Consider the following 12,755-nt stretch of genomic DNA (forward strand, 5'->3'; position numbering starts at 1 on the left):
TTCGTTGTTATTTTGAATCATAAACAGCATAAATGTGGAAGAAAATATGATAATATGCAAATATGTAAGGAACAGTTCTAAAATTCAGATATTATTTTTGTTACTATTTGGGGTGGGAATATTCTGTACAAGAAACTTCTGTTGCTAGTGAAAGGCTGTCTGGTGCTGCATCATTTCACAAATAATTATATTTCTTTTAAAATAGGTTATATGATTCAAAATTAATCTTTACTTTCTTATCCTCTTGTACTTACAGAATAAATGTTATGGGTTGTATAATTTTTCATGTTTTATAATGTTTCTGTCAATCTTAATTAACAATTACGTAATTGTTAATTAACAAATTAACAAAACTGTTAAGTTTCCTAAGAAAAGAACAGCCCTTGCAGAAGGGGGTATGTCCAGATTGCAAACATTTTGCCACACAGAAAAATCCCTAATGTTAAGTAGCAAGATAATCTTACTTTCCCTGTATTTGCAGCCCTGCAGTATTTAATAGGAGGTAAAAATGAGAAAGTTCATATCTTCCCAGTGGTACAGATCAGATTTTCTTAAAGAAATTATAGGATTCTTAGCAACATGACTGGAAATTTTTTCTTAAAATCCTTGGATGTAATTCACCTTAGTTCTGTACGCCTGTGGTATTACATACATGTAGCTGTAACCAGTAGTCTGGTAGTTTTTTTAGGAATAGGTTTTAAGCATGGTCACTCTTTGGCTGTCCTTGGTCTTCTCTTTACTCTGGGTTAAGAATGTTTCAAGGTAGGATGTAGCATCCTGTTGAAGTAAAAGGCTGAGGTTTGTTAAATTAAGAGATTTTTGAACACTGAACTTAATTACAGTAGGAAACTTCCTTGAGAGAGAGGAGGACAAAGTAAGGTCAGGTCTGAGCCTACATGTGAAATAAAGTGACTGTTGGTGGGAAGTATTCAAGACAAATGAAACAAGAAAAAAATCCCAGATATTTTGCTAGTTTTGAGTGCCCTCTTCTGGCCATAAAATAAAATCTCAGTTAGAGCACCTCCTGGTTTTAGGCTTCAGTGTTAGTTTGATACTTTTCTTAGAAAGCTTTTGCAGCTATTTCCTTGAATTTGACCATATTGTTCCTCTTGCATGCTCATGAAATGAAACAAATTGTGGAGCTTGAAAACACAGGCAAGAGATCTTTCTTTGCACTCTCTGTGTCATTAAGGGGCAGTGCATGAAAAGTCATGTGCACCCAGGAAGTGGCAGCTGTAGTTAAATGACAGGAAAAATGGTTCAGTTTGATTCAAAATAGCAGATTTTCTCTCTATCTGCCATCACCTCACTTGATACAGATTGCTTTTGGATGCATCTGCTTGCAGGCTTCTCCCTTTGAGCCATCCATATTTGCACTCCAGACCAGCCAGGAGGTTCTATTCCCTGTTTTTTTTGAAACATACTTGAAATTCCTGACGTTGTTCAGGAGACTGGAAGCTTTTCCAAGGTATTCCTGTAGTCCTCGTTGCAAATACCTTTTGGAGATCTGGCAGTACTCAAGAAAAGATTTTCTTAATTTTTCATATATGATAAAAAGAGAGAAATGCTTGAATTGTGGGGAAAAAGACAAATCAGAGCTGCAGTGTTGGAAAAGCTTTGTTTGACAGCACAGAGGGAAATTGAAAGAATTTGATAATAAAAAGAATATGAATTTCTCATGAAAAAACCATGCTATATTGAGCTCAGAAGCAAATTATTTTTTAAGGTAAAAACGAGTGTAACAAAAAATATGGATCTGTAGGTAAAGTTAATTAGTAACACTGGACATCAAAAGCTTGACTGATAAAAGCCTGGAGTAAAGATCTTTACTGTTAGTCTTTTTTGAAGGGGGGTAGTTGTTATTGATCCTTTTTGCCCTTGCTGTTACATGCTCAGAAACTTCAGCCTCAGAAATCCAACATGAGACTTAACTTTTAGAGTTGGGCATCTGTGTCCCTAATCTGTAACTTCTGCATCTGTATCCCTAATCTGTAACTTCTGCATGTGTTGCTTGGGCAGCCAGATGTGCCTTATTTTGGTACTGGGCTCTGGCAGGCACAGCACAAGCAAGGATACAGTACAGCAGTTTGGGCTGGGTGCATCCCCTTGGGAAGTCTTCTCTGTATTTTCCTTCTCACTTGCATCCTTACCAAAACAAATAATTCTTTCATGAGATCTGTAGCTACAGGTCTGTCATCTTAAGAAGAAAATACATATAGAGTAAGGGAAAAGTGGCTGTAAATTGGAGCCCAGTCTACTGTGGACTACAACTACTTCGTGTTACTAATTTATTTCCAAAATAACACCATAGGCTTGGCCCTGCATTTACTCTGTCTTAAATTTGTTGCTACTAAGTATATTTAAGAACAATAAGCTTAAATTCAGAGTGGGGACTTTTTTTGGCTTTTGAATGGATAGTTTCCTAGAATAACTGTTTTATTTCAAACTTCTAGGGATATTCTAGTCATTTGGTTACAAAAAACTTAAACTGAGGAGTTTAAGTCTTTAAGAGGAGTCTCTTGTGTATCAAGGTTGAAATAGCAGTGATTTGCATTGATCAGAAATGTGCTAATAGCTCTTGACTGCTCCATGCTATGCAGACACATCAGCTATTACACAGTGCAGAGCTTGTCCTTGAGAATGGCAGGGTGTTTTATTGGTTACCAAAGACTGTGAGTGAGCACAAAACTCCTTGGAATATTGATCTTTTTCCAGGCAAGTGCCATGATTCTGTTCTGCACTATGTCCAACGTGATTTGCAGTATCTTTATCAGTACTTGCAAACCAAGGAATTAATCTACTGTCACCTCAGAGGTGCAGCAGCACCACAGAGCTGCATGTGCAGAGCCAGAGCCCCACTGCTGTGCACTAATGTGGAGACACAGCTCACATCCTACCAAAAGACATGGTGCAAACCAGTCCTCCTACTGAAGAGGGAGGCTTGGAGTACTGGGCCAAGGCGCTGTACTGTTGTAAACAGCTCAGGGGGTGAAAAACCCATGATTGGCTGTAAAGTTGTCAGTGTGCCTACATTGCATCTGGCAGTGACTCTGCTCACTGCTTTTAAACTTCCACCAGACTCATTCTGTATTGTAGTGAGTTCTTGTGTGCAAGGATGGCAGTGAAGGACCAGCTGGAGCTCATCCTTCACACAAAGTCTTTGCCCTTCTCTTGCAGAACCTCACAGCTCAGTGTGAGACTGAGGAGAGCTTTCACATTCTGAACCCGAATTCTTTTATTTTGTGGCTCAGCACTTGTAGGCAGCAGCCACGAGAGGACAGTGTAGTTACACACTTGAGGGTGCTTCCCAATGCTTTCTCATGAATACCATCCTCACCCAGGCTGCTGAACTGCTGAGCTCTGTGGAGGCAGAGTTCTTAATTCCTGCTTGCACAATATCACAACTCCATGCTGTCCACGCATATTTGGAGAGTAAGCGCAAAATACCAAAAAGGACCAAGTAAGAATTACTCAGTGCCATAAACATGTGAGATGTGTGCAACAGCAGGCATTGCCCTGGGAGCATCAGTAGCATATTACAGGGTACCTTTACTCTCAATGATACAGCTGTGTGCACACATGTGCACACACCTTTCTTTATATTATTTAGTTACAAATGTAAAGGGGCCAAGGGAGTGGAGACACGCAGGCAGCAGCGCCGTTCTGGGGTGAATAGGATCCTGCACTGCTTATTCTTCCTAAATAAAACATGAAAATTGGTAGTAGTTAATTTCAACTCAATTTCTGTTGTATTTGTAGGATATAATGTTTTTCTCTTCTTTTTTTTCTTCTTTTCTAGATATTTCAAGGGAATACTGAATTGTACCAGGAAGTTCGCAATAATTTCATTCCACCTATTATTGCTCGCTTTTTTAGGATTAACCCCTTAAAATGGCACCAGAAAATTGCAATGAAAGTAGAGTTGCTAGGATGTCAGTTTAGTATAGGTAAGACAACTGAAAACTTTCAACTGTGCAAGACAAGAAGTGAAACTGTTAAGGTTGTAAGTGAAATTATTGAGGTTAAAAGTTATATCATGGGTATATTTTCAATGAGACTGAAGTACTTTTTGGCTGCATAATCCTTCTTTAACTGGTACTTCTGAGTTTCTCCAAAAGTTATTACACTTAACCAGGAAAATACTGAATTCAGGTGTACACAAGATAATCTGCAAAACAAGTGTGTCAAAAGACGCCAATCACTTGCTTTCCATGTCATTGATTCATGGAGGGTTTCCTCCTTATATAACATGAACAAAAGCTTTATAGCAAATGGTTCCAGCTGTCTACTCCTGAAAAGGAGGCATGGAAAACTAGCATTTCCAAGGACTTATCTTAGAAATTCTCTTCTTCTGCAGGTCGTGCTCCTAAAATCACCTTGCCACCACCACCTCAGAACAAGAATGAAGAGAAGAATGCTGACTTTGTGGATGACGTGATTCATTCTGTGAAGACTTCGCTGCAGACAGATAAAACAACTTTCACACCTGAAATAAAAAACACTACAGTGACCCCAAGTGTAACCAAAGGTATCCACAGATAAACACTAGAAGGGCTGGGAACTCCTTATAGTGCTTTGGCACATATTGAATGTGCTTTCTGAGTTGAAATTGTCTCAAAACTTAAAATATTACAGCAAATTGTCAGTATTTTATTTCTAATATTTGCCAGTTATTAAATACATGTGTGATAAAAAATGTACAGTTGCATACTGCATGCAGAAACAAAACCAATCTGCCAAGTAATATATATAAAATAAAAATGGAAATACTATATATAGTTCCATCTTCCAAAACTTGTTCAAACTGAGGTCAGCTTTTAATCACTGGAGAAATTTTGTAAGAAGGAGAAGTTGCAACTTGGACTTCCCTTCTGAATTAATCAGGCGTAACTGCTTTATTTAATAATTTCTTAGAACAAAACACCTTTGACATAGCAAATCTTTTCTGGAGTGGTCTTGTTGGCATGAAATTTGAAAAACATCACCTGGCATAATAATTTTGTTGATTGAAGAAAATGGTCAGAAAAGGGAGCAAGGTCAGGATCACACACTGACCCAGCACAGGCTGATTGGGATTAACTGTTAGGTACTATGGAATTTACTTCTTAAAGGAGTAAAAACTTAAGTGTTTGCACTAATGGGTTTTCTGCATAAATAATAAAATACATTGTTGAGACAGAAAAATCATATATTAAAGCCAACTGGTTGATTATGATGAAAAACCTGCAAAATAAGCTGCAAAACCACCAGCTGTGCATGCATGTAAAAGAGCCAGATGTTAATTGAAATTTGCACTGTGGGAGCATAGCAGAGTAGCTTAGCTAGGGCATCTGTGTGATAGACACTAAATGTGAAAACTGTGTGCTTTACCCAAGTAATTTTCAAATCACAAACTGATTTATGAGAAGCTCTTTCTGTCTGACACCACTTAATTTAATGGCTTTCAGATGTGGCATTGGCAGCAGTTCTGGTTCCAGTGCTGGTGATGGTCTTCACTACTCTGATTCTTATCTTAGTTTGTGCGTGGCATTGGAGAAACCGGTAATGAACAGACGGATGAAAGTGCTTTAAATGAATGTTAGCCTGGTGTGTGGGAATGAAATGCTGCATGTATTGCTGGGGGAACTCTGTGGTCTGCACTTGTGGAAAGCATTGCATTCTTTCTGAGAAAATATTGACTAGTATTGACTACCAAACAACATTTTGTAACAGTTTTCGTTAGGAGTGCTTTGACTAAAAACTGGTTTCTCCAGTAACAGCAGACTGGTGATGGCAAGCCAGGTTACTGGGGCTTATACATTTAATTTGAGGACCAGTTATTGCAAGGTGATAGTTGCTTAGCATTAATTAATCAATTTTTTGATATGTATGCTAGCTAATATACCCCTTTTTTCCTTTTTTTTTCACAGCAAGAAAAAGGCTGAGGGCACATATGATCTACCTTACTGGGATCGTGCAGGTAACAAAATGGTTTTGTGAAACCATTCACTCCGTGGTTTTTGTTTGATGTGTATTTCAGCTTGCAGTAACACAGTTTCCACTAGCAGAAGCTTCTCTAATGCCAAGGGAGGCATGCTGATCACTGAATTTATTTTCTGGACAAACTTAACTGCACTGCTTCTTTCTCTGATTTTTTTCAGAAATAGAAAAAGTCACATCTCCTGTTAGAACTGACAGCTTCAGGGTTTTTTTTAGTGAACAAACTATAAAACCTCTTAGTTATACAACATGAGGGGAAAGAAATGATTTATAAGGGATGTCGTTATACATTCCATAACCATTGCTTTGGTACTTCTTTTGTCCTGGAAAAAATCTTTAATTTTGGTGTCTAAGTTCTGTCAAAAATTTGTCTTCATTGCCCTAGTAAGCATCTGGAATTTAAGTATCTTTTCTATCCTGCTGTCCTGTGCCTCACAAACTTAAGATCAGACAATTGCACCAAGCAGCCCTTTGCAATTGTCCTGAAACTGGCTGTGCCCAGTGCAAAGGGCAGCTGCAGCAGCTGGGTCTGTACTGCTCTAGGACTGTGCTTCCTCCTCTGGCCTCCTGGTGAAAACTTGCACATCTGTGTGTCTGCTCACTGGCAGTCTGAAGCATGCCTTACCCTTTAGACAAGAAACCTTTTAATGACCTCAGTTTGGTTTCTTACATGTCTGTTTCTGATAGGTCACACCTCTGTTGTCTTAGAGTATTACTCAAAATAGTGATGATTGAGTTATTTACCTGCTACAACAAAATACAAGCTGCGCTGAAAAATATTTTAGTAGCTTAAAACACAGTATTTATACAATCTTGGGTGGTTTGTTTGTTGGGTTTTTTTTTAATCCATGTGAAGGATGGTGGAAAGGAATGAAGCAGTTTCTCCCAACCAAATCAGTAGAACATGAGGAAACTCCTGTACGCTACAGCAGCAGTGAACTCAGTCACCTGAGACCCAGAGAAGTCCCAGCAATGTTGCAAACAGAGTCTGCAGGTACTTTGTGGGCCATGTTTTATATACATACATATATAATGCCAAAAATGCCAGGAATCTGGCTACATTTAGTTATTTACTGGTTTTGGGGGGGGAACAGGGGAGAAATGAATAGTTCTGTGGGTGAGCTTTTCAGGTCTGTTCTCTGAGTATCATATCATTTGATGTGCTGCAGATAGACAATTGCCCAAGTTAATGCAGTAAGTGAAAGTTGCTTTACTTGCATTTGCTCTTAAACCTCATAAAAGATAAAAGAATTCTTTTGGTAATATTTTCACACACTGGATATAATTTCATCACAGTATTTTTATGCACAAATCTGAAATGTGGTGCTTGATTCTCTACCCTCAGTGTAGGGGTTAAATCATACTTGTGATCTGGAAAAGGAGGAATTATGGCTAGTGGCACATGCCCTTAGCCTGGTGACCCAGGCATGAGAGGAGGATGACTGACTGTGCCTTCGGTTCTGTGCTTGTCTGTGATGGCAGAATTGGGCAGATGTGCAGGAACTACAGCTTCACTGCAAGCGGAATTACTTTTCTCCTTTTGGCTGCTTTTTACCCAGCTAGTCAGGTTTTTCACCTCCAACTTTTGTAACTGAGATTATCTCTTGAGGTAAAACATCTCATCTGACTACATGCAGAGGACAAACCCTCCACCCCAAGGACCACTTTTCATCCAAAGCCAGATAGGATAACTTATTTAAATCTAATTTAAAGAGAAGAACATTTCAATAAGCTTTGTTTTCAGGCAGATTTGCAGCATGGGAAATTGCAGCTCACTGGGGAAGAAGTATAAACCTGAGAAGTGGGGATGTTTTGGCTATCCCAATGGCTTTACCTATTGGGTGGAAAGGAATCCTTTTCCAAAGTGATTCGCACTGGTGGATGTAGGTTTGATGTAGGATAATGATCTCTGTGAGATTACTGACAGGTTGTATTTAATGTAATATCTCTGTACAAAAATCCATTCAGTGTGTTTATATTTTGTTTTGTTGGGGCTTGCAACACAGAATATGCTCAGCCCCTGGTCGGGGGAATTGTGGGCACACTTCACCAGAGGTCAACCTTCAAACCAGAGGAAGGAAAAGAAGCCAATTACGCTGACCTGGACCCTTACAACTCCCCCATCCAAGAGGTTTACCACGCCTACGCCGAGCCCCTGCCCGTAACTGGACCCGAGTACGCGACTCCGATCATCATGGACATGTCCAGCCATCCCAGCACGCCTCTGGGCGCTCCTTCCATCTCCACCTTCAAAGCTGCAGGGAATCAAGCTCCTCCACTGGTTGGAACGTGCAATAAAGTGTTATCCAGGACAGACAGTGCATCCTCAGCACAGGCACTGTACGATATACCAAAGGGGCAGCCGGGGCCGGGCAGTGCTGACCAGCTGGTGTATCAGGTGCCACAGAGTGTGGCCCATCCCTCTGGGAGTAAGGATGAACAAAGTTAGCTCTTGAGAAAGGTAGAGGGATGGCTTGTTTCTAAAAGCCAGTTCCACAAAGCTCACCATTTCATTTTTTAAATTCCATTGTTTTGATATTGTTAGTCTTAAATAATACAGTGTTGAACCAAAAGATGTGGTATTGGAGGTCTGGGAAAACAGCAATTCTGCCTTTCCTTAAACTGTGTGTACAATTAACAGCTTGTCTCCTGCAAAACCATGGACATTTTTATTACTACTGTACAATTGTCCGTTAGACATGAGAGAAGAACTCTTCGTGATTAGCTTCAGTAATTCATAGATGTGAATGATAAATTGGGAGAAACAGTTTAAGTACAAAAGCCAGTAATTTCTTCCTAATGGTACTATTTCTTGGGGAAGAAAACCCCCACACCAAAACCCAAAACTCTTAACTTTCTGTGTAAGCACTACATCTTCTAAAATTCCACTTGCTGTATAAAATGTCTGCACAATTTTATTTAACAAGCTACTATCAGGACTGATGGCAAAAATCCCTTCAGCTTCATGGCATAAAATAGTTTTGATTCTGAATTACATTATTTCAGCTTTTGTTAACAGAATTAGGAATTGTCAGCTGTGTGTTCCTCAGAAGGTTCCTGCTTTTTTGGTTAGCCTTCCAAACCCAGAAGCTGCTGTCTGTACAATCTCTTTTCTGCCTCTTCTTAAGCCACTCAGTCTTGTTCCTTCCTAGGGATCCAAGAGGCACAGATTAGCACAAGCAAACTTGCAACTGCCTGGCAACTGCTTTTACATTTTTCTCTATCCCACTCTGAATAGCATCTGCCTCCAAGTCAGCCTTCCCTGATGGGCAGTGCAAGAAGCATCCAGATGGTGGAAGTGACTTGAATTGAGAAAGGCCCTGCCCTGCCCTGCCCTCCCCCAGTGTCCATTGTTGTGTGTTCAGGTGTGAGCTTATACAAAGAAAGGTCTGTACATACTTTTGTGAGTGCTTAAGGAAGCACACAAATATTCTAATGGTGCACAGTTTGTGTTAGACATGCATTTAGCACATATGGTACGTTTTAGCACAACTGACAAACTTTAGCCTTAGGGCTTTTTTAATAGTTTTTCTCATTAGAAGCATGCAAGATTCCAAAACCTTTGCAAAAGAACGAGTACTATTCCAAAGAGTGTCCATTTCAGATGTATTTATTAGAATTTGTATCCTTTGAATGTCTCAGTGTTCTGTACTATGAAAATATTGCAGTCCATCATTTATTGGGGTATACTCATTTTAGCTAGGTAATCACAAAATGGAAACAGTCTGAATGTCATATTTGCCTTTTTTTTATCTTGTTAGAAAAAAAAAAGCACAGCTTTCTTACCTAAGTAGTAGGAAAAAAAGCCCACTATAAAAATGCTGTATTTTTATTTTAACAGCACTGTTGGAAGGATGCTGAATTAATTTGTACATGTGAGATCCCCTACCTAAGCAGTAGCCCAGTTTTTATGGACTTCAGGGGTTACTGTTTGTTTTTGTGATGTAATTCAAAGCTGTGTTTACTGCCCAGGTCCTTAAATGCTGTGGAGAACTTCTAAATGGAAACTGCAGAGCTGTTCAAGGGGCTGCCACCATGCCTTAATACCAATACAGGATCCTCACTTAACACTTGAAAATCTATTTGCAGAGGGGCTGTATATAAACTCTGGAGTCGAAATTTACTTGTGGCCTGTTCAGCATCTAACATATAGTATTACATCGAATCATAGAAGGGCTGGGGTTGGAATGGACCTTAAAGATCATTTAGTTCCAATCCCCTACCATGGGCAGGGACACCTTCCACTAGACCAGGTTGCTCAGAGCTCCATCCAGCCTGGCCCTGAACACTTCCAGGGATGGGGCATCCACAACTTCTTTGAACAACCTGTTCCAGTTGTCTCACCACCCTCACAGTAAAGAATTTCTTCTAATATGTAACCAAAGCTTCTCCTCTTTCAGTTTGTGCTCATTACCCCTTGTCCTATTAGTACAGTTCCTGACAAGGAGTCCCTCTCCAGGTTCCTTGTGGGCTCCTTCAGACACTGTGAGATTACAACGAGGTTTCCACAAAACCTCCTCTTCTCCAGGCTGAACAGTCCCAACCTTCTCAGCCTGTCTCCATGGGGAAGGTGCTCCACTCCTCTTACTAACCTCGTGGCCCCCTTTGGACTTGCTCCAGCAGTTCCATGTCCTTCCTATGTTGAGGGCACCATCTCTGGATGCAGCACTCCAGCTGGGGTCTCACCAGAGCAGAGGAGAATCCCCTCCCTTACCCTGCTGGCTATGCTCTTTTTGCTGCAGCCCAGGATTCCATTGGCTTTCTGGGCTGTGAGAGCACATTGCTGGCTCATTTTGAGTGTGTATCACTCTGCAGGGCTGCTCTCAGGCCTGTCCAGGTCCCCCTGGATGACATCCCTTCCCTCCAGCATGTTGACTGAACCCCACAGCTTGGTGTTGTGGGCAATCTTGCTGAGGGTGTGCTCAGTCCCACTGTCCCTGTCCCCAACAAAGATGCTGAACATACTCTGTGCTACCTTAAAGCCCAGTCCTACAATTTTTGATTATTTAGTCTCATTCATTGAGAATGACTGTTTTTTAATTACTTGTTTTAGAGTTGGGTGTCTTAAGCCTAAATGTGAATGTAAGGATGGTAAATAAGAAACATTTGTGAATCGCAAATTCTTGTCTATAATTGTACTTCTGATGTTACTGCAACTTTTTCTGCCTGACAAAAATAGTCTGCAATCTTTGTAGTTTTGCTTGAACAGGTAAGTGTTCTTAGCTATCAGCAGCAACTGTGACTGAAATTATCTGAGCTGATTTTATTTGAAAGGGGTGGGAAATTATTAGTTTCCACTAAGATGTGACAATACAACTTCAGGCAAGTTTAGAATCCTCTCCATTCTCAACCTGTACTAGTTTAAGCTTAGAAAAATTAATCCACCATAAAAATAAATGGGTGTGTTCAAGTCAGTATAAATAACACCTGGATTTAATTTTTACTGCAGACCAGCAATGGTAGAACTATGGATAGCTGGAGGTTAAGGTGGTGTAAGAATTAAATAGTTTCTCTACAGTGGGTTATTTTTTAAGCAAACATAATGCAACTTCACTATGTGAGAGGCATGAGCTGTTACAGAAATTGTTACAGAAATTAAATTTTTAAAAGTTAATCCCCTTTTCTGAAGGAATTTGGTCCCTGGCTTTATTCCCTGCTTCAGACTTTGAACATATTATCTGCTAGGGCTGAGATACATTTGAATATGTAACAGTTGGGTTTAACTGCATGACACACTAAGATTAGAATTTGCCTGTGTACAATAAAGCAAAGGTACATTTCATGGGTCTCTCTTATATGTGAAGACATATGTATATAAAATGTATTTCAATCTTGTTTGGCTTGAGTATTCTCCCCGAATGTATGTTCTTACCTCAGCATGTATTGTAGTTGCTCAGTATTTGTATATGTTGCTAGGACTTAGACTGTATAAATAGTGAGGGGGTTTTGTATGTTAAAAAGTATTTTAAATAAATTGTACATACATATTACCCAGTATGTTTGCAGTGAACACCTACCTTACATCTAATTCATCTGTAGTCTGGGAATGCCAGGGTTGTCTGTAAGTTGCACGGGGTCAAGTCCTGCTGGTTCTGCCTTCAGCCAGACCATGGCTATTTCCAGTTACTGAGAAAAGCTGATGCTGCTTGTGCTTTTTCTCCCTTCTCCATATGAATTCCAGCACTGCAGTGCCCCATGTAAAGAACTCAGTCATAATTACTCTTCTTTTATGAGTGAAAGGTGGTGTGAGTTCACAGTGTCTCATTGCAAGCTGGAAGAAACTCCTGTAGCTCTACCAGGCACTTCAGGTGTCTCTTAAAATGTCAAAAGACATGCAAATAATTAAAACAGGTGATGTTGACCTATGGGGAGATGAGCACTAAGGAATTTAACTGCACATGATAGTCCAGTGTCAGTCAGCTTTATGAGTTGTCTGTTCCTTAGGTCAGTCTTCAAAGCATTGTTGATAAAGTAATCAGTTGCACTGTGGCTCAACTTGGTGTGATGCACAACTATCACTTTTACAAAACCACATGATCAGCAGACAAATTCTGATCTAAAAAAGGGATATAAAACTTGAAACTGGTGTTAGTTTTCAGCATAGCCAGAAGTTCATACCAAGGCTGTCTGCTGCCTTGCAAAAGGAAAGGAAACAGTTTTTCTGCACTTGTAATGACAGTCCTGCACATGAATTGGATGAAATCCAATGCTCCTACTAGCATTCCTGTTTAAACAGCAGACTAGAACAGCTTTTAGTGTCCTGTCTGCAAGCTGAC

At 39.9% G+C, this 12,755-nt stretch overlaps 1 protein-coding gene across 1 annotated transcript in view; it reads left to right on the top strand.

Annotated features, from left to right (window-relative positions):
* The window catches only part of DCBLD2 (discoidin, CUB and LCCL domain containing 2), a 38,747-nt gene extending 29,866 nt beyond the window's left edge, over positions 1–8,881 (top strand). The window contains exons 10-15 of the mRNA XM_085071702.1: positions 3,800–3,947; positions 4,358–4,528; positions 5,448–5,541; positions 5,910–5,959; positions 6,836–6,973; positions 7,986–8,881. Coding sequence (XP_084927828.1) covers positions 3,800–3,947; positions 4,358–4,528; positions 5,448–5,541; positions 5,910–5,959; positions 6,836–6,973; positions 7,986–8,428 — 1,044 coding nt within the window. The 3' untranslated portion in view covers positions 8,429–8,881. The remainder of the gene's footprint in view (positions 1–3,799; positions 3,948–4,357; positions 4,529–5,447; positions 5,542–5,909; positions 5,960–6,835; positions 6,974–7,985) is intronic.
* Positions 8,882–12,755: the final 3,874 nt, after the last annotated feature.

Source organism: Lichenostomus cassidix, chromosome 1 (assembly GCF_008360975.1).
Source record: "Lichenostomus cassidix isolate B80296 chromosome 1, HeHo_3.0, whole genome shotgun sequence".
Taxonomy (NCBI): domain Eukaryota; kingdom Metazoa; phylum Chordata; class Aves; order Passeriformes; family Meliphagidae; genus Lichenostomus; species Lichenostomus cassidix.